This window comes from Triturus cristatus, chromosome 9 (genome assembly GCF_964204655.1).
Source record: "Triturus cristatus chromosome 9, aTriCri1.1, whole genome shotgun sequence".
NCBI lineage: Eukaryota > Metazoa > Chordata > Amphibia > Caudata > Salamandridae > Triturus > Triturus cristatus.
In genome coordinates, this window is record NC_140592.1 from 401,956,003 (window position 1) to 401,983,383 (window position 27,381).

Consider the following 27,381-nt stretch of genomic DNA (forward strand, 5'->3'; position numbering starts at 1 on the left):
CAAGGATGATCCTGAGGTTCTTGGGGTGGGTGGCAGGGGTGATTGAGAGTCCTAACACTGTTGTCCATCTTGTGGAGTCCCACGGTGATGTGCTCTTTCTGAAGATCATGATTTCAGTCTTGTCATGTTCAGCTTTAAATTGTTAGTATTCATCCAGTGGGACATTTCATACATGCAGGTATTGAACTTGATCTGAGTTGCGTGTCATCAGCGAAGGACTGGGCATTAATATTGAGAAAGTGGATGATACTGACTAGAGGGATCATATATGCATTGAAGAGGATTGGACTCATGGAGGATCCTTGCAAAACTCAGCAGAAGAAGTCAGGAAGGAGCAGAACCATTGGAATGTCTGTCCTTGGATTCGGATTTCACATAGGCGTTGGATGAGAATGGGGTGGATGACTGTGTCATATGATACGGAGAGGTCCAAGAGGATGAGGGCCTTTATTTCACCTCTGTCCAGAGTCATGCAGATGTCATCCATGGTGGCTATGAGGGCAGTTTCAACGCTTTGTTTAGATCTGAAACCAGACTGAGTGTTTTTGAGGAATTGGTGGTCATTGACATATTCAATGAGGTGTCTTTTGATAATTGTCAGTAAAACCTCGGCCAGGAATAGTAGGAGGGAGATCGGTCTGTAGTTGGCGAGCGTTGAGGGGTCAACAGAGGATTTCTTCAGCAATAGGAAGGTAGATGCATGTTGCTAGGCATCAGGGAAGGTCCCAGAAAGGTGGGGCATTTAGAATGGGTGAGGGCATGGCCCTGATGGGTTGAAGTCCTCTGGAGTAGGTATGCTGGGGGCAGGGGTACGATGGGGCCCGAGTGGATGGACATCATGGTGACAGCAGTTTCTTCTGGTATGATGACAGGCCATGTGGTTAGCATTGGTTCTTTAAATAAGATCAGGTATTTGGTGAAGTCTTTCGGGTCTGGCTTCAGGCTGAAGTTGCTGTAAATGGTAGTGATTTTGTTCCTGAAGAATTGAGAGAGATTGTTGGAGAGGTCCTGCGAGGGAGTGATCGAGTTGGGGGAGGCCAGTGGGGAGGGGAAATCTTTCACAATGGTGAATATTTCTTTGCTTTTGTTGGCTCTGGCATCGTTGTGGTCCCACAGTGCATTTGGTAGTCTGGATCATTTGGTGGTAGCATCTTAGAGCAAACTTGGAAGTGCTTCTATATGTATTGTACCAGCTCGCCGCCTTCCTCGAATCCAACAAATCCCTCGACTCCTCACAATCCGGCTTCCGAGCCAAGCACAGCACTGAAACCGCCCTCATCGCCGCAACAGACGACATTCGAACTCTACTGGACAATGGAGACACAGTCGCCCTCATCCTCCTCGACCTCTCCGCAGCCTTCGACACGGTCTGCCATAGCACCCTTCTACAGCGCCTCAAAAACATCGGAATCCAAGGAAAAGCACTGGAATGGATCACCTCATTCCTCTCCGGAAGAACCCAGAGAGTCCGCCTTCCACCATTCAAGTCAGAGGCCACTGAAGTCATCTGCGGCGTACCTCAAGGGTCCTCACTCAGTCCCACCCTCTTCAACGTTTACATGAGCCCCCTCGCGGCCATCGCACGCCAACATAACCTCAACATCATCTCCTACGCCGACGACACTCAACTGATCCTATCACTCACCAGAGACCCTAACACGGCCAAAACCAACCTACACGAAGGAATGAAAGAAGTAGCCGAATGGATGAAGCACAGCCGTCTGAAACTGAACTCAGACAAAACAGAAGTCCTCATCTTAGGTACCTCCCCCTCCGTCTGGGACGACTCTTGGTGGCCAGAGGCCCTTGGAAAAGCACCCATCCCGACGGACCACGCACGGAACCTGGGCGTCATCCTGGATTCCTCACTCTCGATGAACAGACAAGTCAACGCCGTTTCTTCATCTTGCTTCAACATTCTTCGCATGCTCAAAAAAACATTTCGCTGGATCCCTACCGAAACTAGAAAAACAGTCACCCACGCTCTGGTCACGAGCCGACTGGACTACGGAAACACCCTCTACGCCGGCACCACCGCAAAACTCCAGAAAAAACTACAACGCATCCAGAACGCCTCAGCCAGGCTCATACTAGACATCCCGCGTAAAGAACACATCTCTGATCACCTGAAAAACCTCCACTGGCTCCCCGTCAATAAGAGGATCACTTTCCGGCTCCTAACCCACGCACACAAAGCACTCTACGAAATCGGACCCGAATGCCTCAACACACGACTATCCTTCTACACCCCCTCCCGCCAGCTACGATCCTCCAACCAAGCCCTTGCCACTGTACCTCGCATCAACAAAACCACCATGGGAGGTAGATCCTTCTCCTACCTAGCTGCTAAAACTTGGAACTCACTTCCCACTCACCTTCGCCTTACTCAGAACCACCTAGCATTCAGAAAGCAACTCAAAACGTGGATATTCGACAAGTAACTCCCCACCCTTCTACAAGCGCCTTGAGACCCTCTGGGTATGTAGCGCGCTATATAAATCTTTTGACTTGACTTGACTTGTCTCCATTTGTGCTCCAGTTATTTGCAGTGGCATTTCATCAGTTCCTATGTGTACCAACTGGTGAGGGGTCTGGATCTTGTTGTACTGCTTCATTTAGGGGGACAGGGAGTCAGCATAGGTGGTGATACAATTGTTGAAATTCTTTAAGGTTTTGAAGAGGTTGTTGCAGTTTTCTGGTCGGTGGGCATTGAAAGTGGTGTTTCAGTTCTTGTCAGTGATGTTGCTCCAGTTTCGGTGGGTGGGTCTGGCAGTGGTGTGTGTGCATTGGACCAGGACAGGGATGCTGAACTTGACGATGGAAGGGTCTATCTAGGGGACTGGTGTGGTAATGTCAACTCTGATGTTGCAGAAGTTGGTGAAAATAAGCCCAGGAGATGTCTGCCAATGTGGGCAGGTCCCTTTACTGATTAGAGGCACAGACGTTCAAGGTCTTCAATGAGTGTTCTCCTTCAGGATAACACTCAAAACCTGGCTGTTCGATCAGTAGCGGCCCCCCCCAGCACCTTGAGACCCTCGCGGGTATGTAGTGCACTTTACAAATAACTGATCGATTGATTGAATGACTGCTCTTGAATCGGGAATGACATTGTCTTCCAGGTGGAAGTTCAGGCATTCAAGTAGGATGTGATTGCAGGTATCAAGAGTGAGTAGTTTGAAGGGGCTTCTAATAATTTCAAAAGCTCTTTTAGAGATCTTTTTGTTTCACAGGGGTATGCTATGTGTTTACAATTGCCTTATAGATATCCAATATAATTTAATTGGGGGTCTACTATGGCAAGATAAAACAAATATGCGTTGAATGTAGAAACTGTCAATGGTTGCCCATTTTTCTGGTCAACATATTTCAATTGGACCTTTGTTGGCCTGCATAGAGGGCCACTGGTTTTCTTCAGGAACAACTGTTACCCCTGTCAGTCGTAGTCAGTCCCCCTAATGTTTTGATGAAAGGTGGCCCTGTACCTATCTAATTTGTCACACACATACAATTAGTTATGCTAAATGCATGCAGAGGTAATCACGCTTTTATTTGAAGCACCTCAAACTGGTGCCTGTAAAGAAGTTTAATGACAAAAAAAAGACAAATACAACATGAATATGCGACAGATTAGATTTTTCAAAGCAGTAAAATGCTCATCAAAGTGAACTCGGGAATGCGTAAAATCATCCCACACACTCAACTCATGATATCAATTATGTTTTGTTTCACAGTACATCATTTATTAGAAGCACATTACCCTAAGCTCTAAGGGAAATGACTTCCTAGAAGGTGTACCTCCGTAAACCTTTATAGTCTAATTCTATACAGAAAAATATTACAAGCAAAATCGGTGAGTTAAAATGTATGTAGGCTGAAATTAAGGTCAACTATGACCTACTTTTAGTGAAGCCCATACTTATCTCAACAAGAGGATCTATGGGATATTGCTATGTACAACCATCCAAAGACATTTTCAGTTTGAATGACAGTGGGTGTATGACAGAGATATTGATTCCAGAATATCATGTGACAGGAATATTGTGTCAAGAATACTATCACTACAAAAATATCGTGGAACAGAAAATGAAGGTAAGAATATAAGATTTTGTATATTGAATCATTATTAAGAGTGTTGTTGTATATGTCATTTTCTTTAATATAGCTTTTAATTCACCTTTATGAGTTTGTATATTAATTTGAGGTGTTCCTTTTATTAGTATAATTCTTATAGCTTTTTAAATATAGTTTGTAAATTTAAATGTGTATTTTTTTTACTTTAATAAGTAATGTATAAAGTAGTTGCAGGTTGTTGGGTTTATAAGCGATAGAGTAGGAACCCAAATAAATTATAACATTGATGTTTAAAGTTAATTAACTTCTTATTGTGAATTAAATATTTAATTAATTAATGATTGTGTAAATTGCTTAATTGTTATTTTATTTATACAAGTTTAGTTTGCTAACTTTATTGTATTATTTATTTTCTTCTAATATTTTAGTAGCAGGTTTTTGGAGTTTTAGAGTGGGACGCTATTTAAAAAGAAATTGCATAATTTTTGGGATGTTATTTAGAATTGTAATTGACAATTAAGTAAATTTTCTAATTGATTATTTATTAAGTAATATGTCTGTTTTAGATTAAATATATGTTAATTTGTCGATAAGTACATTTACTAATATTTGTAAAATGTATGTTGTATTCATTTTTTAACTGTATTTGTTTAATTCAAGTAGTATTTAGATTTTAGTATTTTTGTTTACTTTTTCAAATTATCTATTTCATGTTTGTTTTTTGGGGTAGTAGGGAGGGAAGTGAATTTAATTTATTTAATTTCCGTATTTAATTTATTAAAAAATTAATTTTGGTATTTTGTAATTAATATGTACATTTCACAAATTTATATTATTTCTTGTTTTTAAAAAAAAAATCTAATAATTTTATAATATTAGCTGTTGACACAAATTTAACAAAATGATTAGGAGATGAAATTGTAGATGTAACCATCCAAAGTCCAACACTGTCTCTAATGTTGTTTAGACTAGAAAGGGAATAGTAACTCTAACCCCTCCGAAGTCCAACACTGTCTGTAATGTTACATAGGTGGGAATGGGAATAGTAAGTCTAACCCCTCCCTTCCCCCCATAGACCAACACTTTCCCTACAGTTGATTAGGTTGCAGTGGGCATGGTAAATCGAACTCTTCCGAAGTATAACACTTTTTCCTATGGTTACTTAATCTGGCGTGGGAATAGTATATCTAACCTCCTCCAAGTCCATCACCTTCTCTACTGTTACTTAAATTGGAATAAGAATAGGAAACCTAACCTCTCTGAAGTTCAACGCCTTCCCTACTGATGCCTAAATTTGAGTGGGAATAGTGAATATAGCCCCTCAGAAGTCCAACACTTTCCCTACTGTTGGTTAGATTGGAGTGGGAACAGCAAATCGAACCTCTCCAAAGTCCATCACATTCTCTACTGTTGCTTAGATTGAAGTGGGAATAGTAAATCTAACCCCTACGAAGTTCAACACTTTGCCCAGTGTCCCTCAGATTCGAGTGGGCATTGTAAATGTAAATTCTCCGAAGTCAATTTTTTTTTTTAATTAAAAGGTAATAATCTAATTATTTGTTACATATTTTAACTAAATATTCTTAAATGTAATTTTTCTTACTATTATTAGTATTCTTTTTCATTATTTGTTTAAATATTGTTGAATTTTTTATATATATTCATATACCTTATATTTGTATATTTACTTTACTGTAATAAATAAAACATTTTATAATTTTACTTACTGTTAATATTCTTTTTCCATATTTTATTTGTTTAAATGTTGTTTACATTTTTATACATATTCATATACCGTATATTTTTATAAATGTTCTTTAATATAATAAATAGAACTGTTTTTATATTTTCATGTTAATATTCAACTAGCTTAGATATTTTTGCTTGATTTATATATGTATGCTCATTTTAATTTTACATCACTGTTAATATTTTCAATTAAATACATTTAAAAAAACTTTAATTATTATTGTGATATCTGTCTATCTATCTATCTATCTATCTATCTATCTATCTATCTATCTATCTATCTATCTATCTATCTATCTATCTATCTATCTATCTATCTATCTATGTATACTTTTGTATACTTAACATCCAATCAGATAATAAAGAAAGAACCCGGGTCGCACTGTGGCCTTGTTCACAGTAAAAGCCCATTACTGCATCATTTTTAAATGCTGTGCCACATGTTTGACATCAGCATGGTAAAAATAAATACATACTATATGTTGCCGTCCTTGCATATATAAATCCAATACTATGATAAACATTCCAAAAACATATTAAAAATTATCATATTGGTTTGATTTAATAATGACACTTTTAAAATCATAGCTATGATACAAAGCCGTTTTGTACCATTGAAGAAAGATTGGCTAAAACCCCCAAAAGGATTTAAAGGCTGACATAAATGGTTTGCTTGCAAATTTAGCCAAGATTGCACTACACTCAATATTCCTCATGCTAACAGAATTCAGAAAATAAGTCAACATCTACTTTGTAGAACAGAGTTTGCAGTCTACATGTTGATCTGCCCATGTATATGTTTGGAGTACAATTCTGAAAGCAATTAAACAAATATAACAGCATATAAGTGCTATCAGGAATGTAGATAAGAGGCATCTGGTAGCCAGACATTTTTATAGATTTCATCAACGTGATGTATCCAATCTCCATTACTCAGTGATTGACAGTGTCCACAAGTTACCACAAGGGGGTGACAGAAAAAGTATTTTGAGTAATGTAGAATCTAAATACATTATCCACCTTGATAGTAAACAACCGAATGGGTTGAATGTGGAAAAAGATTGACATGTGTTTATATAAATCATGAGTTCCTGTATTTTAGCTTATGAGAGATTTTTTAGCAGGTACGAATTAGTTTTTGTTTTTCTTTTAGGTATTCACAATGTGGTTTGATTCATGCACTGTGAAGATGTTGCTTTGGACAGAAGTTACAGAGATTTAGTCCACTTCAGTATAACAATTTGTGATATTTGACTTTGATATTTCGCATGGACCATGTGATTAATATCTGAATAAATAGCTCCCCAGAATATGATCATCATGGCACATATTAACAATGCATATGCATTGGTAGAATTATTTTTTGTTATAAATAACAGCTTGGTGATCGTTTTCTTATTTTTATATTTTTTGTAAACCAAATGCTAATCGATATGGTAATTTGCAATGAGCTTTATAGACCTTGAACGTGGTTTTGGATATTTACGCGCAAGAATGGCAATAAGAAAATGGATGTAAATAGTATTTTCTTGATTTTTATCAAACTGGTGCAAGAAACGTGACATGGTTTAAAGATGCTGTAATAATGATGGCCTCTTACTGGGTGAAAGGCCAATCCTTGTGAGTGAGACGGGTCCTCTTTCTTTTATGATTGATTGGATATTACGGGGCTGATTACAATGTTGGGCAATGTTTCCTATGGGAGCTCGTGTTCTGCCCAACAACCGGCCATAACACAGGCTCCTATGGGAAAATGGTGTGTGTGTAAAACCCTGTACCCTCTCACAGGCACCCCATTGTGCCTGCCACACAGCTAAGGGTTTTGCAGGGGGATCCCCTAGGTTCCCAACCGGAGGCTGCAGGGTGAAGGGGGCCCTGCTAGGGGCCCCCAAAGTCACTTTCTGACAGCCTTTTCATGTCAGAAAAGCCAGCACTGGAAGGCTGTTGGAAACCAAAATTGTAATCCCGAGGATGGAAATGCTGTCCATAGGGGTGTACGATGTGGTTCCAACCCACACGGATACTCCGAGAGCCGGTGGGAACCGATTTGGAATGACCGCACGGTTTACGTTCCAACTAAGTCGGTCGGAAGGATTTCGATGCGGTCTAGGAAATTTCAACTGTCGGCGGAGGCTATCCGGCCGACATCGTAATCAGCCCCTAAATGTGTTCGCACAGGAGAGATGGAGCCCGTGTTAGTCTGCTCCTGTCTCGTTCAGTCACCCGGGCTGTGATCTGTTGATTGCAGCAAATTGTATATTTGTGTATATATCTAAATACATTTCTACTTTAATTAATTTAAACTATTTATTTTAAATTACATGATTTTTACTGATTTAATCTATTAAATCAATTAGTTATAAATTGATATTTATTAAAAAATGGTCTTACCTTTTTTGTGATATGGTCTTCAACAATATTTTTGACACAGTATTTTTTATAAATTACATTGTAAGTATAAAAACACAATTGTTTTGTAAATAATATTTGTGACATGCTATTCATGTCAATAAATATTGTTCTTGATTTTCTGTCATACAACCTGATGGTATTTATGCTGTGTTTAGCTCAAACGACATGTGTGGATCCCAGTGGGCGTGGCGTGTGATAACACGACTCATGCATCTAACATCATAGCATCAGGATAGGTATTACAACAGTGTTGTGAGTGTGTCAACCAAAGAGTATCAGGACCATCATTTGTATCCTGCTAACCCCTTCATTTATTAGAAGCCTCTCTAAAAGCCTTCAAAAAGAAAAAACTTTTCTTTAATCATTGTGCTTAATTTTAGTGGTACTGATATATGTTATGGATATGTCAAAAAAACATCTGTGTATCTTATAGACGATCATTATAAAATGTGGCGATTGGCTAAATTCTAATGAATAAAGGGGTTGGGTTCCATCCTCTGTCTGCGGCTTGTGTCTGCTCAATTTGCCATTAAAATGACCAAATCACCCCGTTCTCTTCAACCCGCAATTCTCATCAGCTGAAGATCGAGACACATTTTTACAAGGGAGACTTGGAGACTGTAGAACTCTTAGAGATATATTTCACGGGGGAAAAGTGAAAACATTTGATCAATGCAAGCATTCTTTCCAGGTTCACGACCAGTAACATATGCTTTATGAGATACTGTACAGTGCATCCAATCAATAGGTTGGCAGCCAGACACATAACATCCTTTGAGAAGGTGTTTAGTGGGAGATGCAGGGGTGCCCAGAGGGATGATCTTGCAAAGGTATACAATTCTCTGAGAAAGCAGCCTTTTGTTAAATGGCCATACCAGGTCTTGTAGGAACGTGATTTAGCAGACGACATAGGTGACACTTATTTAGAGCAATTGGGGTCAGATATGTACCGGGGATCTGTAAGTATCACACTGATGGAAGTCAGAAATAATGTCATATGTACCTAGGATACTTACTTCTCATATTGTCAAACTGAATGAATTGTGTTGGTGCTGCAAGAGAGGAGAGGTACCATATTTTATCAGAGCTGGACTGGGAACCCAAAGCAGCCCTTGCAAATGTTCCGTACTGTGCATAGCGAGTGAGCCTGACTATTACAAAGGTGAGCTTAAGAGGGTTACGCCCAATGAGAACATTTGAGGGGACATGCTGCATTCTACAACACATTTGTCATTATATGATCAATTGTATTAGCATTTAAAGTATGGTAAATGATAACCTTACTGTGCACCAGGATACAACAATCTTTGTTGATTCCCTCACTATCACTCTGCAACAGTGCCTCTCATCTGCCCTTAGCCCCACTCTTACATATTTAATAGCACCTCCCATACACGTGTAGGGTGTCAATACACTTTACATCACACACATACAGAGACAATGAATTATATGTGTGTAAACCAGTGTATAGATAATGTTACATAAGGCAAATGGGACTACAAGGTGTAGGATTCACGTGCTTGGTCTGGAGAAACACAAATTCTGAATTCAGAACATTACATAGTGGTTAGGGTTGATTTGTGATAAGAAGCATTAATTCCTACCCAAAAAAAAACATTTTAGCAACATCCTAAAAATGAAAAAAACAGAAAAAGACATAACTTTCTAACCTGTACCATGCAGTTTGCATGCAGCTCTTTAATGGCAGTTCATAGCTCTTTGTGCTAGATTAAGAATGTAACTTATGAACTGCACAATAATAAATTAATTGCTGTGGCAAAAGCAGTAACCTACTGATCTGTGCACATAAAATACTGTTCTTTGATATGCATGGTACACATTCTTTGCAGAAGGCATATTAAGCCTATGCGCTACCTTGGATGAGTCAAAAGTGCCACTAGACAAATTCCCATCTCACTCAAACAGGTACATTAACCATCAGAATTATCTTCACACTTTTATTTTTGCCCGAAAACTGCCTGATATAAAACGAACTTTGCAGTGCTTTGAAACTGCTGCACTGCTACAAAACCAGCCACCCAGGGAAACGCCCGATGCGTGTTACAGCCAGTCTGGCCCTGTATTTGATGGGTACCTACATGAACCATCGCCTTTAGAAAGAAGTTCTCTGACACATAAAGGCAGTTGTAGACATCCCTGTTATTGAGACCCCAGAGATTGTGACTGAACGGAACAAGTCCTTCTTTAAAACCCCAGCCAGACAATTTTTAGGTATGGTCCAGCAACAGCTTAGGCTTGGCCCCCAGCCTCCTGGACATGTTGTTTAAAAAAAATCTAAAAAATGTGCAGAAGTAGAGAAGCGCTATGGGTTAGCCGTTTTCATCCCTTGATCTGTTCAGCTCCAATTCACATTTTGTTTCTATCCACAATGCAAACAGCATTGGGCAAGAGGTCAGCACTTCAACCACCGGCTATCTTGCAAGTTGGCAAAAAGATGTCTTAATTACATGTACACATTCACCTAAAAAGAAATACACTTCAGTCCCTCGCCCGCTGAGCCAATAAATTGCGCTGCTCATGATTGTTTTCCTTCCATTCTTTAACTTCAAATATTTGTAGTCATCCTTGAGTGTTAAACTATGTCTTCAGGTTGAAATAGTTTAAAGCCTATGGTACATTTTTCTGTGCACCTGTAGCAATTATATTTTCTTGTGATGTGCATAAAAATTTAAAGAAAATGTTTCTACTGCTGTTCTAATTACACGTTCTAAGTGGAAAGCACCTGTACTCTTCTATTAAAATGATATGCAATGTTTTTTATTTTTTTATTTTAAATGTGTATTGTCAGCATATGGCACCTCATTTAGACAGAAGAGCCTTGTTGCTGTTTTTTGCATTAAAAAAGTTTAAGAAGTAACCATTGCCCCAGCTTGTGCGAGACCAGATTTATTAGCTTTGCCAATGCTTGTTCATAATTGAACTGAAAACCTAATGAAGTTTCGGGAAATTCAAGATGAAGCAAGAAACAAAGGGAGTGTAAGTTATAATGGTATTTTGTAAATGCACTAACTGGAATGTCAAACATTTCCTGCTTCATCCAGTCAAGCTTTTTCTTTTATTCTCATCACATCCATTCTTTGAAACTCAAAATGCAAGTACCTTGAAGCAAAGAAAAATCCACTGTTCACACCAAAATTGTATTATATTTTCACCATTTGGATCATTGAATTAAAAATCCATAACACTGTTGTTATTGTGAATTAATTTCCTGCCACGGATCATGATAGAATTAAAAAAAAAAAAATTATGTTTCTATACGATACAATGTTTTCATCTATGCTTGAATGTTTTTCAAGTTATGAGATTTTACAAGACTGTCTCAAACTTTCACTGATAATAAAGTCGGCGATGATAACATTGGCTCCAAATATACACTGTCATAAGATGTCATATTCTTACCTTTTGTATCTTATACAACTTTCGCATATTTAGAAGTAAGTGAATAGTCCAAAGTTCAAGCAGTATTTGTTATGGCAGCCACCATAAATAGCATTTTTAATAATTCTTCTTTGCAATCAAGGTTGTTTAAGAGGTTAGCAGAAATGCACGAGATCCCCGGTACCGGTTTTGGAACAAGTGTTTAGCCAAGAATCTTCCCAGGGTCATCTGAGGCAATGCATTAATTTCTGAACAAAGATAACATTTGAAACAACAGTTGTCATGCATACTCGCACCTAATGTCAAACAACTTGAGGTCAACGCCTGCATTTACACTTTAACCTTGACACAATCAATAACACCACTTAAATACATACTATCATTGAAAATGGCGCACAAAACACCATTGGGCAGAACAATTTTATTTTTTCACTTCTCTTGGTTATACAATGTATTAAAAAGTTCTCAAACCCACCCCACCACCCTTTTGAAAGAAGGCAGTAATAAATAAAAAAGCAATAAAAATGGACACATGCCAAAATATTGTCTGAAGTTAAGCCCACTTCATAATAATGGAGCTGAAATTTCAAAAAAATTGATGTCTGGGAAATGTATATAACAGCATAATTGGAGAATTGCTTTGCAGTATTCACACATTTCTGCACGTGCAAACAATTATTGTAAAGCAGTTTGAGCTTTATCAGCAGCAGTGTTCCTCCAAATTCAGATTTTGAATGAGATCTTCTCATGAAAGGTAATCCTAAAAAGCAATAGAAATTTAGCAAATAACATTGTTGAGTGCCACAGTGGTAAATGAGTTTTCAAATGTATTTCAGATTCATCCTGAAGCAATGTATCTACTGCAAATCATACTATTTTTTTTACCTATGCTAATTTCAGTGACTTAAATGCTCACACTAACTCATCACGTTCCATACATAGTTAGGACAATAAAAAATATCATCAATCAACCTTATCCATAAATGTTCACACACACATGTGGTGATTACATTTGCAAGCATAAATGTATGTGCAAGAAACAGTCCAAGTGCTCGTTTATATACAATTCTTACTGAAAAACAGATTTTTTTTTTTTAAAACCAGTGATGTAAAATAAATATTTTGTTTTAAGCCCTCCGTCATCAGCATGTTGAGAATTTGAAAAAATGGCTGCTCCTCACAGAGGAAATTGGCCATGTTTGATAATAAAAATGAGGATGAAATTATTTTGAGGCACAGGGTAGATTCAAATCCTTCTCTACCAGGCATAGAGTAGTACACACTATATTCTGAAAATATCAGTGTTGTGTGCTTGCTTTGTCTTGCATATCTGTTCAGCTTGCCTTCTCCTGGAAGCATAAGATACCAGCTTTTGAAATGGATAGACACAGGTTTAAAAGTAAAGGAAATCAGTAATAAGGTGAATTTGGTTGACGGAATGATCAATTTAAAATAGAGGTTATGTTGTGAAAAGGGTTGTATGTCATACTATCAGGAAAAAATATATTGTGTTTCCAAAGGATCATAACCAGTATATCAGCTGCCAAAATATCTTGCAGGTACGTATATTTAGGTAAGTACAGATGTATTATTCTTAACTTAACACCTACTTGCCTTGAATATATATTGTCAAAGTACATAAAGGTGGAGTTAAGACCAGTAAATCAATTAATTCCAATATATACTTATCTTCATGATATTTTGGTTATCAATGATTTAGCTACACTGTTTATCGCTATTTTTAAAATTCCATATTCAGATAGTAAAGAAATTGAAGGTGATGAAAATTGCCACCTAAAAAGTTTGTTAAAAAGTATTACTGATACAATAATAAAAAATATGGCTCACATGACTTCACCGTGACTAAAAACAGGAAGCTTTATGAAAAATTAAAAGGAAAGAATAAAATAACTGTATTTATAAGAATAGAAGCTCTGTGCCCAGACACAAAAGATAACCATGGAAATTATAAGTTCTTTGTTCCTGCTGGGAACATAAGCAGGAGCAAGGCACAAGGCGACAAGCTCCCACAGATACTAACAGGACTTACTAACTTGCCCACTGAATCAGTCACTGTCTGAGTAAGTCACCCTCTAAACAGTATATAGTCATTCGTCAATCAAGCTTATTTAGTTCCACTCACTGAATCACTCATTCAGTCATTCCCACGCATTCACATGTGCAGCCTCACTTACTCACACTCAGTTGCACTCACCCACCCACAAATTACTCTTACATGTTAGACAGCAGAGACAGTGTCTTCCATGTGTAGACCGAAGGCCGGCAGTGAATTATTTCAGAAAGAGGGATATACAGCAAAGGTTTTCGCAGTTCACCTGTACAGTTCTTACATCTTTTTCACCTGACCTCAGAGCTTTTAGACTCTCTTTACCAAGAACCTATTTTTGGGGCCGGAAAGTCTGGTCCCAGAGTTAGTATTTACTGGCCAGTAGGGTAATTCTGCAGGTCAGAAAAAAATGTGCCTTTACAAGTTGGACTCTGAGGGTTACTAAGAAATGGAGACTTGCTGAGGGGATCGGATTTAATGCATCTACTCCCCTAGGTAGTTCTTCATTGTTGGCCCCATTTTTACCTGGAGATTTCAGCTAGTTTGAAAAGTTAGAGTTCCAATGGAAAACTGTCCATGCCAGCGGGTGTACAGATTTGTATGGAGGAGGCGTGATGCTCTTCTCTCTGATGTATGTCAGATCTTGCATCACAGCCCGTATACGTTTTCAGCAATTTCCAAGTTCCTAAAGTACTGATCTAATTTCAAGTAGCAGAAAAGTTGATTTAAATGATGTGTTTTAATTATGAGTAAACATTTTCCTACCTCGTATTTCAGATTTCAAGTTTTATTTGACTTAGGCAAATATAACAAATAAATACATCTAGAATAGACGCTTTCTTAAAACGGCAATGCTGCCATGTGCTACCCAAAGTAAGCCTTCACAATATGACAAAGAAATAAATCCAAACTCTATGCAGGGCTTACATCCTGGGCCTCCAGTGAGGAAAACTGATAAATGATCCTAAATTTTTATCAATTTGCAGTGTTAGGACCGAAATAATAGGCATAAGGTCCTCGTAAAACAAAAATACGCCAGTTTACTCCTGAAGTCCTGGATATCAGGAAAATTACTGATTCGCAATGTTCCACCCCACATCACTTTATTACACTTTCCTTTGGGGATAGAAAGCATTTAAAGAGATGCCCACCACCCACTTTTATGTCTCTTGCAAAACCAGAGGCTGTGTGTTAGTTTGTCTCGAAACATTAACATCAAGTATTGACAGCTAAAGGTAGCAGCTGCCAACCCTTGCTTACCCTCTGGTACCCCCGAGGTCCTGACGACAGGGGCAGGCATAGAAAGTAAACAGGCCATTAGAGCTATGTTTATTCTCTATAGCTTTCATATGTTGCCTGGGGCGGCTCCTCTTCTAAGCAGAGGAGGGTAGGCCCACTGCTCTAAGAGAAGAGTAAAATAAAAATAAAATGAAAATAACAGAACGTTATTATGATTTTATTTTTAGCCTGCCTTTAAGCTCCATGTTATGGTGGGGCAGGGCTGGGCTCGTGTGAGTCCATAGGAGAGAGGAGTGATGGCTGCACCATAAGTGTGCATGATGGTTTGGCTGGCCGTGTTGGGCCGACCAACTGTCATGCGCACTGTGCATGTTCTCCACCGGCTGTATTGTACAGCCTGGGTGCAGAACATGCCCAGGCTCCCAGTCCTTATCTGAGCACCAAACCACAGAGCTCAGACCAATCACAACACTGCTGTAAAGCAAAGTCATGATTGGCTAGGGAAATTTGTTAGCCCGTGTGCTTTGGGAAGCAGCATGCAGTGCGGACAGAGAAGAGGCACTGCTATAGACCCACATGTAATTGTTTTTCTACCACCCCCCACTGCCTCTCCGCCACCCTCCTCTACCAGCCGCCACTGTATATTGTCCTTCCTCTTGCAACTTAGCAGTGAATTAGCGATTGTTGAGGGCCTACAGTTGGGCCAAGGGGTCAATCCTTTGATGTCACTGTTGTTAAAGGGTGTGAGATATAATTTATGTAACCTCTCTTACTCCAGTCATTCCAATTCCTTGTAAAAAGTGGTAACATTCAAAATGTTGGGACAATGGAGACCACTGTAAGTGCAGCCACAGGAATGGACATAGTTCTTTTATATACCGAGGTATCTAGTACCATTTTACCAATGCTTTGCCTGAAAATGGAGAACACATTCTGATTTGCTTGTATTCAAGAAATGACACCCAGATGAAGAGCAGTAGAGAAATTATCACTTACTGGAAACAGTCCATCACTTTCAAATAAACCATGTAGATTTGTTTTCAGTTTTAAAAATATAATTTACAAAACGACAAGGTGTAAGGAAGGCTATGTGTAGAAGATAGGCAAACTGTTTGGAATGACTGAAGATAAGAATTTGACTCACTGTATATCCAAACTCTAAATATCAGTTTTCTTCTCCCTGGTTCACTAAACGTAAAGATCTGGCCTTCTACCTGCTGCATCACCAAGGCTTAAACATTATGCTCCTGTTCATTGTGTAGTCCTGGAGAGAAGGCAAGTTTTGAGCAACAGAGAGTTCCTGTCCAACGCCAGCATCTTGAGACTGCCCAGAAAGGAGCTCTGGGATCTCAGGTGACGGTTTGTTTTCCAGCCGAGTCTCCGCTGCACCATATTCCTCCAGAGAGGTGGTGGGGCTGACACAGTCCAGCTTCTCTGCGCTGTAAGGCCGGAGGCGTTCTTCTGATGCTCGGGCCTGCCTCTGCTTAGCCTGCCTCTTCATCTTGTAGCGGTGATTTTGGAACCAAATTTTTACCTGGTTGGGGGTGAGGTCAATGGCCTTGGCCAGGTGGTCTCGCTCTGGGGCTGTCAGATACTTCTGGTGTTCAAACCGCTTCTCCAACTCGTAGACTTGGGCCTGGGAGAAAAGGACCCTCCTCTTCCTCCTGGGGGAGTGCTGGATGTAAAGAGGGGGCTTGGCAACATCCCCGATGTAGCCCAAGCCTGATACGTTGAATCCTGCTGGTCCCATGTACCTTGAAACTTACAAAGACAAAGCGAGTTAGAAATAAGAACAAAGCTGACACTAAAAAACAACTTCATTAAAACATAAGACTTTGTATTACTGGTAGTACTACTATTACAAGAAGAACATCAAAAAAACCATCCCTTAAGACAACACCTCGTCAAATGGTGTGTGATCAGGTACTCCTTGATACTGCAATATACAGGTGAAGATAAACTAAACATTATTCTTTAATTAATATTCACTTTGAATAACGCTTTCTCGCAGTCATTAGCTGTCCTATGTACGGACGAATTTGATTATGAGCCAAACTATTTCATTCAAAATTATCAGCCTGTATAGATATAGACTGCAAGGTATGGTGGTGACCAATATCATCAAATTAAGCATGCACAAGGGAGTGTAGATTAACAATTATAGCTCTCACCTACTTACCTGGAAAACATTTTCCAAGTTTGTATATTGCAGTCTACATTTTTGCAGGTTGATATTTTAAAGGCCACAATTGTAGTCGCACACCCTTGCAGTTATCTCTTCTCACATCCAGCTCAAGCACCCTCCGATTTTAGCACCAACCATTCTCGTGATCCCCTTTTGCCACCATCTCCCAAACAACTTTAAAGGCATTTTGTTATTTAGCACAAAATGATTTATCAAATACAATAATGTCATGGACATTTCGCTCATTAACGGTTCTGGACACTTGCTAACATGTACCTTTCTAAAACAACACATCCCTCAAGTTTAAAAACTAATCTTGAATTTTCATTCCACATTTAGGTTTTATTTATACATATTGTTTTAGAGTTCATGACACCCTGCTCTAAGACAGCAATCAACTAAAACACCTCCCTTTTCTAATAATCAGAATTTCTTTAAAATATGCAAAGGGTTAATAATACATATTCCAATTGAATTATCAGTCAATAATGTATGCATTTTGATGTCTAATATTTACACACAAGTTCCCGTTGGTCATTGGATTGAGACACAACGCTCTAAAGGCACACGTCATACCTTAAATTATCAAAAACAAAATGAAACACTACATATGCGGTAACATCATGGTAACAAGCATTTGCAATGCAATCGGTCTCGCCTTTGGGACCTTATATGTATTTAGCTATGCAGCACATTAGCTTGGGTGCTGAAACATCTACTGTTCTTTAACATGGAGGGAAAGTAAGCACCAAACTGTGTGACACACCAGGATTGGGAACACATGGAGATAAATATTGCCTTTCAGCAGGAAATTATATAGTCCAAAGCTCTGTTTTAATATAAAATCAGGGCCTTTGGTGGTCATATCACTGAAAATACAAGATTTGAAAAAATATTATTGTCTACGGGTGCTCGTGGAAGATAATTTCTATGGACTGGAATCTAGAGAATGCTTAAGTGATTCTAATATTTTACTGACCTCTACTGGTTGCTTTCTATCAAGAAAGTTAAATAGAGGCAGTTGAACAGAAAAAGAAAAGTCCCAAAGCGGAAGCAGACAAGTCCTAGGGCTGATCTCCAGTGCCCACAAAGTACAGTACATATATAAGTATATACTAAAGTATATACAAGAGATCTTGAATGCTCAACCTAAATTTATCCCTCAGTTGCAAAAAGAATTCTTGAGTGTTGGGGTCGGGGTCAAGATTTCCTGCTGATTTTCAATCGCTCTTCAGGCATCAGCACAGCAATGGCCTGGAGGAAAATCAACATAGACGGAACCACACACAAGGGCTGTTGCATCCATCACAGGAAGGTCTGACTGATGTGCTAATCAATTGTCGCTCAGTAAGTCAAAAATGGAAAGCAAGACTTATTACACCCCTCGATAATGTGGTTTTCCAGAATAAAGTAGTTTAACATACAGAAATATAATACTCCAACCTATATTTTACCTTTCGTTTGGTGGATGGGTAAAATTTCAACAAACTTTCTGCATGGCCAGGTTATCCATGGACTGGAAAACAAGCATCCTAGGACTGGTTTTGGGGTTTCCTCCCTCATCAACCAGACTAGCTTGACTTTAATGGCATGGGACCCACGTCTGGGCATACCCATCCCACTCGGGGTGACAAATGCAAAAAGAACAATTGACGGACAGAAAGTTGAACAACGCTTGTTTCCAGCCCTAAGAGGACCTGGCTTGGCAGTTCGGGCTGGACTGTTCCCATGAGGAACAGGGTCAAGACTCATTTGCAATTGGCTGGGTCCAAACTGGGGTGGTGGGGTGAGCAAAAGAACGATGGATTAAACCCAGATCTTTGTGAGTTGGGGCGAATGTTTGCATTGTTCAGCATGCCATCCATCATGTGTTCCTTTTGCATGTGGCAAAAAGGGAGCCAGAATTTAACACTACAAGGTAAAAATTTAGACTTTCGGGTTGCAATAATAGAACAAGGGATACGTACCAGTAATTCTTGGGTTATAAGGACATTATGTAGAGCTTCAACAAACTACACCTACGAAGGACTACAGAAATGTGCTGCCTGTATGGCTTACCTTGTGTGCTGCAGGTAAGCAAATCCAAGTTGACTTGCTTTGGTATGAGAATTGGTAGTATTGTAGAAGTATAAAGGGTAGTCAACTTAGCCCAATATACCTGGATCTGGTAAGGTATTCCACAGTTCCAATATCTAATACTAGAACCGGGGTACAATGACATTCGATACAGCTCACAAGAGAATAATGCTCTGTCACGTATATTGGGCTAAGTTGAATACCCTTTATACTTCTACAATACTACCAAGTATCATACTGAAGCAAATCGACTTATTCATGCTAGAGTACAATTCTTACCTGGTTATCATACAATACCTTCAGAGGGCAGTCTGTTCCTAGGAAGGTTACCACAGGCTGCACCCATTACTTATGTTTTGATGTTGGATGACTGAAATATTATTGCACCTTCTGGCATACATTGAAGTGCCTTGGTCCTCAGAATCTCCGTCCTGAAGAGACCCCTATAACAATAGAGGGTCAAAATGTCGTCGACACTCGACAATTGATAAAGGATAGTCCGAAGAACACTAGAACACATTCTTGGACCCTATGATTTAATCTGAAACCTTAAAGGATATCCTTTTAACTCCAATAACCAACCCCTTGTTCTAAAACCGTCACTTTAGCTTTATTCACCTGTTGGTTATGGTCACTTCACTGGGGTCACATAAGTCAAATTTTTCTGTCATTAAATTTGTAAATAGTGTTAATAAACAGTTTTAATTTATAATGTATAGTCCTTTTACCATAAATTGGAGTTGCAAATAAAAAGCACTCGCTTTGGCTGAAGTGAGTGTTGAATAAGAATTTCTGTTGGGCTGTTTTCTCTCCAGTCGTTTGTCTCTCTCTCCCTCTGAATGGAACTTAACAGGAATTTTACATAAATTTTGAACATATTGACTGTATTAATTGCTAACTTCGCTTAAGTTAAAGTAACACATTTGGATCTAAATGAGTTCTTCATAAACAATTGTGCTGAAGCTGACTCAGGTATGATGTATGCAGGGTGGGCGTTCCCACGCAGCAAAGTCTTGTAGGATTGGCACAGTGAAGTCTCTCAGATTTCGTGGCAACAATTCTAGGACGTCACTGCGTCAAAACCTTACACCTGCCTCATGGCAGGCGTAAGGGTGACACAGTGCCATAGGGATAGGCTGGCCCCATGCATTGCTGGATTTTCATCATGCTTGCAACATAACTGTAGCAATGCGTGACTTTAGCGCTGCCAGCGCTGTGACATGGAGTGCTGTAGATTGAATACGGCGCATCCATGGTGTCGCAAGGAGGGCGCCGTGAAAATTGTTGCAACACTGTTTTGTCACAGCGATGCAACACTTTTCATGAATGGGGCCCAGGAATGCGCCCCATCTTATTGATAGGGTGCATCTCAGACCCTTTGTTTTGGTGCAGGCAGCGCAGCAATGTTCCTTGCAGCTCTGTCCAGCACCCAAACATCTTATATGGGGACCCAAGTCTTTTCATCAATTTTAAGACCAGCTATTTCTGGTCTTAAAACACTGCCTCTAACTGGACTTAGTGGCAGTTTTAGGGGGTTGTCGCCATACAGTAATTTCACTGTAAATATCGCGAAGTGTGGTTAGAGGCAGTTTTAATACGGGAACGATTACCTTGCATCTAATTTTCGTTAAGTCCCACTAACAGAAGTGGCAATCCTGAAAATTCACGTTTCTGCTGAAAAAGCGCAGCTAACTGCAGTTTGCGGCAACTTGTAAATACGGCAATAAAAAAGAAGCAGCCATAACGTCAAAAAATTGACACAACTGCGGCGTTAAGTTCTTGTAAATATGCTCCTAAGTTCTGGTTAGTACCATTTTTCTGATGGGATTTCCTAATTAGTTTGCTTTCTATCTGGGGGGCACACTGATCCAATGTGTTACTTTTTCAAAATGTTAAATCTCCACCTGTTCGGGGAGTGCCCTCATTGCAATTCATTCTCTGAAAGAAAAATGAAAAGCAAACAGATTTGTAGTTATATGCTTCCACTACCTTTTTACCACTAATGCGGGAGAGCTCGGGCTGCTTTTCTCTACAGGTAGAGTAAAGGAGAAGGCATTTAAAAAGTGATCATTACAGGATAAAGGCTCAATCCCTGAGATATTAATAGAATCCATACTGGAAAATAAGAGTTCAAGTGTATGCCCTGCAATATCGGTGAGTTCTCTGACCACTGTTTAAGATGAAGAATCTGCGTATCGCTTACCAATTGTTTACACACAAAGTCTTCCGTATTGTCAAAATGAACATTAAAATCTCCCATTACTAGAAAATGATCATATTTCAAATAAACAGAAAGCAGATGAGAGAGTAGTTGGGCTGTCAATTCAGGCTTATAGACTGGGGCTTGTAAAATACTGCTCCCCCAAACATTTTGCGTTCTCCTCTAGATACCTGATAAACTAAAATCTCATGGTCTCCTAGTAGTGTTACAAATTCATGGAGACAAGTATAGGAATCTTTAAAAAGATTGTCTGTTCCTCCTCCTTTCCTCCCCAATATGTCACACTTTACCATCTTGTAGCCAGCAGGTAGGATGGTAGCGATATCAGGGATGTTATTATCATCTGGCCAAGTCTCTGTTATAAAGGCTAAGTCTGGCTTTTCTTCTGCTTAAATGTCCCAAATTTCCAAACACTGTTTGGGCAGGGATATTGCATTAAAATAAATGCATTTCAATATAAGCCACATCAAGGTATCCTCTTCTCAGAATTGCCGTTCTGTCACTGCCCGACTTCCCCACAGCAAACATGGCATGAGAAAGGACCCACAGTGCAACCTGGGGACCCCTCAACACAAAGAGCCTCATTGTGTGTCAGGGCCTTACCTAAATCAAGAAGCACTTCCCTTAAGTATCAGTATTTGCTACTGTTATCTGGCGGAAAATGGGCAGGGTTCCTGGCCCCTGGTCCCATTCGGGCGCGGGCTTGTGCAGACGGGCTTGCCTTCGGTGTGTCATGCTTTCTCATCAGCATCCTCTCCCCACTCTAGTATGTAAATACCACCAGGGCGAACTCAACCTCTTCGAAGACTTAAATTGAAGGAGGAAGTGAATAAGACTAACTGGACAAACACGGGTTCCAGATTTTCGTAAAAGTTCCTTGGTGTTATCAGGATATTATCTTTATTCAAAGGGACACAGGGTATCTCTAAAACCAATCTTGAACGGGTATAATGAGAGCAATGGCTCAAACCCATTCCTCCTCTGCCAAAATGTTTCTGCCCAATGATAATAGCCAAAAGGTTTGAGGGCATTCTTCGGGGCTTATGGATCCCTTTCAAAGTATCTGTGGCTTCTAATAGGTGTAAAATCGTCTATCGTGCCTACTTGGCACAAAGACCCAAGCAGTGGAAGGATGTGCTTACATTTTGAACAGTTTCAAATTTTTGAGTTTAGTCGCATTATCAGGTAGGTCACGATTTCTAATATCAGAATTAAAAAAAATATAGAATGTGGAGATTGAAAAATGTAGAACGTGGAGATTGAAAACTATTGATTTGATGGTGACATTAAAAAAAAGGTGTATCAAATCTTACGAATATACATAAGCAAGAATATCTATTTTTATTTCTAGAGGCATTATTCGCGACCAATTATTGACAAACGTACAGCATTGTGAACAGTGGACCCAAGCAATAACCTGATTTATGCCCCTAGTGAAATGCAAGGGCACATGTACAGGATTAAGAGGTTATAATTACCATTATTGACTGGAGTGAAGCTCAATAATACTAACGTATCAGTGCAACGTTTCCCTCTTTCTTATTTCTTTCTCCCCTTCCTAACTATAGTAGTTTATCTTCTGCTCATTATTAGGGCTTGAATGAACTGTGTTTTCTAAGAGAGGTTGCAGAGCAATCCGAAACCTAGACTAACAGATTGCATTCAAAAGATTTTGATTAGTTATCAACTCTTAACATTGAAAGTGATATGCTAATGGAACAATATTAAGCTTGGAGCCAGCCAATAACACTAGTTCATAGATTCTGCGTATATGAAGGGCAAGAAAAAATAAGAACCATCATCAATTCTCTAGAAGATGTTTAAAACTATTAACACATTAATCTGCCATTACTGTAAAAAAAAAAAAGGCAATGGTCTGTTAAGAGTGCTGCAACTCAACCGAGAACCAGTACTGGTAATTATGAACTGCATCCCAAGGAACATGATTGGCCATCCCACTCAGAACACTTCAATAAATGTACTAATTGAGCATTATTGCCCTTAACTCAAGGGATTAAGAGCTGCTAATTGTGCTTCCATCAAATGTGGGCACGAGCCACAGGTGAAAGCTGGTAACGAGGGTAAAGGGCAAATATCAGTTGTTAACGCCGTACATTATGTGGCCAATGAGATTATTAACCGACACATGGGAATATGGCAAAGGAAGAAAGGGACATTGACCGGAGAGGGCTAAAACATATTTGAATCATTGTTTTTTCTTGAGCTATAAGGTGCTTATTTTCAATGTGATAAATAACTGTGCAAATGATGTTTGCAGGGTCTGAAATGTTGTATTTAACAGAATATTTACATGCTTTTATGCTTAAGATTTGTGCCCATTATTGTTACCAAGATTGTTTCTTTCTCTCTAACATAGCAGCACAAAACATAAGGCTCAATGCATGCGAGACTGGTCACAAAATATTGCTTGCAATTGGCAACCTGTAATTTTTGCAACCATTGTATTATTTTGCGAACTGACTTATGTATTGATGGATCGGTCGCAAAGTACCAATTCCTAGTGGGTTGCAGTTTGACCTCCCTCATGAATATTAATGAGGTGTGTTGCAAATTGTGACCCACTAGGAATCGTAGCCCCTAAGTGATGTTGACCTGCAGAGATCAGCAGACCACCATGTCTGTGATTGCTGCTAAATAAAGCATTTGTTTTAGAAATGCAACCTGTTTTCCTGAAAGGAAAACGGGATGTACTTAAAAATAAGAACAATGTACATTTCATTTTTTAAGAGTAGGCCGTGGTCCATAGGGTCACTGCCTACCCTTTAAAAATATTTTTGTCAACATCCAAAAAGGAGAAGAGTCATGCAAGTCATGCCCTCCTGGACTCCCTGGATGTCTAGTTTAAAAAAATGTGCAAGTTTGCTAGGTTTCCCCACATGCTGGCTGAGCTAAGGCCAAAAATCCAGAGGTACACACATGCAAAAAAAAGGGTTCGTTTTCACTGCCAAAATGGGACGTGTCTATGTTGCATTTGGGCCGCTTTCCTGTCACAGTCACTAGGCCTACAGACAAAAGTGAGGTAGCATTTTTATCAGGAGGCATTTGGGCCCTTTCCAATCTTGAGCACTAGGCCTCCCCACACGAGTGAGGTAGCATTTTTATTGGTAGACTTGGGGGAGTGCTGGGTGGTACAAAATGCGTGCCTCTCCTCAGATTCTAGAAGTTTCGATCACAGAAATGAGAGGAAATTTTATATTTCATAACAAAGTTTGACGTTTACTAGAACTTCTGGGATAAAACTACCTAGTGAGAGCAAAGCAAGACATTCTCCCCTGGACTCCCCTGGTTGTTTAGTTTTAGAAAATGTGCTGTTTTGCTAGGTTTCCCTCAGTACTGGGGGAGCTAGGGCCCAAAATCCACAGCTGCCCACATTTCAAAAAAGGGAGCATTTTCTGTGAAAAAATGTGATGTGCCTATGTTCCATTTGGGCCCTTTCCTGCCACTGTCACTAGATATACACAAAAAAGTGAGGTAGCATTTTTATTGGGAGACTTGGGGAAATGCTGGGGGGAGGAAATGTGTTGCTCTACACAGATTCTAGATGATTTCCTGACAGACATGTAGAAAATGTGTTTTATTAGTCAAAGTCTGAGGTTTGCAAAGGCTTCTGGGTAAAATTACTTATTGAGAGCCACGTAAGTCACCCCACCCTGGACCCCCTGGTTGTTTAACTTTCAAATATGTTCAGGTTTGGTAGGTTTCCAAAGGTGCCAGGTGAGCTTGGGGCCAAAATCCACAGCTACTCATGTTGCAAAAAAGGGTGCGTTTTCTATTGAAAAGTGTGATGTGCCCGTGTTGAGTTTGGGGCAGTTTCCTGTTGCAGGAACTAGGCCTACCCACACAAGTGATGTACCATTTTTATCATCAGACTAGATGGAACAGTATGTGGTTAGAAATTTGTGGCTCCCCATAGATTCCTGAACTTTCCATCACAGAAATGTGAGGAAAATGTGTCAAAGTTTGAGGTTTGCAAGGGATTCTGGGAGAGAAAACCTGTAACTCCCCAACTTGTTTTCCCCTAGGTGTCTCATTAAAAACAATGTAGAGGTTTGCTGGTGTTCCCAAGGTAATACTGTTAGACTTGGCATCTTTTGACGTGTTTCCCCTTTCTTTTTGCTTTCTGACCTCCCGGTTTTGATTAGTGTCTCTGCGCACCTTCTCACTGCTGTTTAGTGTTAAAGTGCAAGTGCTCCTGTTGTAAATTGTATTATGGATTGGTGTTTCTATGATTGGCATACTTGATTTACCGGTAAGCCCCTAGGAAAGTGCACTGAGTGTGCGAGGGCCTGTAAATCAAATGCCACTAGAGGGCAATTGATTTTGCCACCCACAGAAGTAGCCCTGTAAAGGTAACTCAGACCTGCCACTGCAGAGTTTGTGCGCAGTTTGGAACTAACCTTCCCTTTTCTTACATTTGAGTCACCCCCAAGGTAGGCTCAAGGTACCCCTGTGGGCAGAGTGCAGTGTATGTGAAAGGTAGGACATGCCCTGATGTGTGTGACATGTCCTGGTAGTGAATTACAGTGCATTTCATTTTTCACTATTGAAAGGCTATTTGGCCCATAGGAAAGCATGGGAGTTAATTTATAACATCTTATAAATCAATCAATCAATCAATCAATCAGGGAATTGTAAGTGCACTACTCACCCATGAGGGTCTCAAGGTGCTGAGGGGGGGGGGGGGGGGTCAGTAGATCAGTATCAGTCGAAGAGCCAGGTCTTCAGTACCTTCCTGAAGGTGCTCAGGGAGAGGGTGCGTCTGTTGTCAATGGGGAGCTTGTTCCAGGTCTTGGCCGCAATGTAGGAGAAGGATCTTCCCCCTGCCCTGGCTCTGTGGATGCGTGGGGTCTCGGCGAGGATGTGGTTGGTGGAGCGGAGGTTGCATTTGGGCACGTGGAGGGTGATTCTGTCGTTGAGGTATTGGGGTCCGGTGTTGTGTAGGCATTTGTAGGCATGGGTGAGTATCTTGAAAGTGATTCTTTTCTCGACAGGGAGTCTGTGGAGCTTGCATAGGTGTTGGCTGATGTGTTTGCGTCGAGGGACCCCGAGGACGAGTCTGGCGGCGGTGTTGTGTATTGTCTGGAGCTTGCGGAGTAGATACTTGTTGATGCCGTTGTAGAGGGTGTTTCCGTAGTCCAGCTTGCTGGTGATGAGTGCGTGGGTGACGGTCTTCTTTGCCTCAGGGGGATCTATTTGAAAGTCTTATGGAGGATGCAGAGGGTGTTGAAGCAGCTGGAAGTGACGGCGTTGACCTGGCGGTTCTTGGAGAGGGAGGAGTTGAGTACGATGCTGAGGTTCTTGGCGTGGTCTGTAGGGGTCGGGGGTCTGCCGAGGGCGGTGAGCCACCAGTTGTGTTCCACACCAAGGGAGTGGTTTCGAGGATGAGTACTTCTGTCTTCTCCAAGTTGAGTTTTAAGCAGCTGTTGTTCATCCAAGCTGCGACGTCCTGCATCCCTTTCTGGAAGTTGAGTCTGGTGGTGGTGGTGTCCTTGGTGAGGGAGAGGATGAGCTGGGTGTCATCGGTGTAGGAGAAGATGCTGAGGCCGTGCCGTCAGACGATGGCGGCGGGGGGCCATGTAGATGTTGAAGCGGGTAGGGCTGAGTGATGATCCCTGTGGGACTCCGCAGTTGATTTCGGTGGGTTGGGAGATGAAGGGTAGCAGTCTGATCCTTTAGCTTCAGCCGGTGAGGAATGATCTGATCCAGCCGAGGGTGGCTCCTTGTATGCCGGTGTCGTGGAGTCTGTCTGTTAGTTTGCGGTGGGAGACGGTGTCGAAGGCTGCTGACAGGTCAAGTAGAATCAGGACTGCAGTGTGGCCTTGGTCGAGGAGGGCGTGGATGTCGTCAGTAGCGGCGAGTAGGGTGGTCTCGGTGCTGGGGTTGCCTCGGAATCCGAATTGAGAGGGGTTGAGGATGGTGTTGTCTTGGATGAATCTTGAT

At 40.3% G+C, this 27,381-nt stretch overlaps 1 protein-coding gene across 2 annotated transcripts in view; it reads right to left on the reverse strand.

The window, feature by feature from the left end:
• Positions 1–11,358: 11,358 nt before the first annotated feature.
• LOC146798040 (thyroid transcription factor 1-like) overlaps positions 11,359–27,381 on the reverse strand; it is a 45,481-nt gene continuing 29,458 nt past the window's right edge. Inside the window, exons 2-3 of one of the 2 annotated variants that reach the window (XR_014968591.1) lie at positions 16,083–16,699; positions 11,359–12,391 (exon numbers count right to left, since the gene is read on the reverse strand). Coding sequence is in view for 1 of the 2 variants with exons in the window: in XM_085625274.1 (XP_085481400.1) it covers positions 16,161–16,699 (539 nt within the window). In the remaining variant the exon portion in view is untranslated. Of the gene's footprint in view, positions 16,700–27,381 lie in introns of both variants that reach the window. The other variant, XM_085625274.1, reaches the window with a different exon arrangement.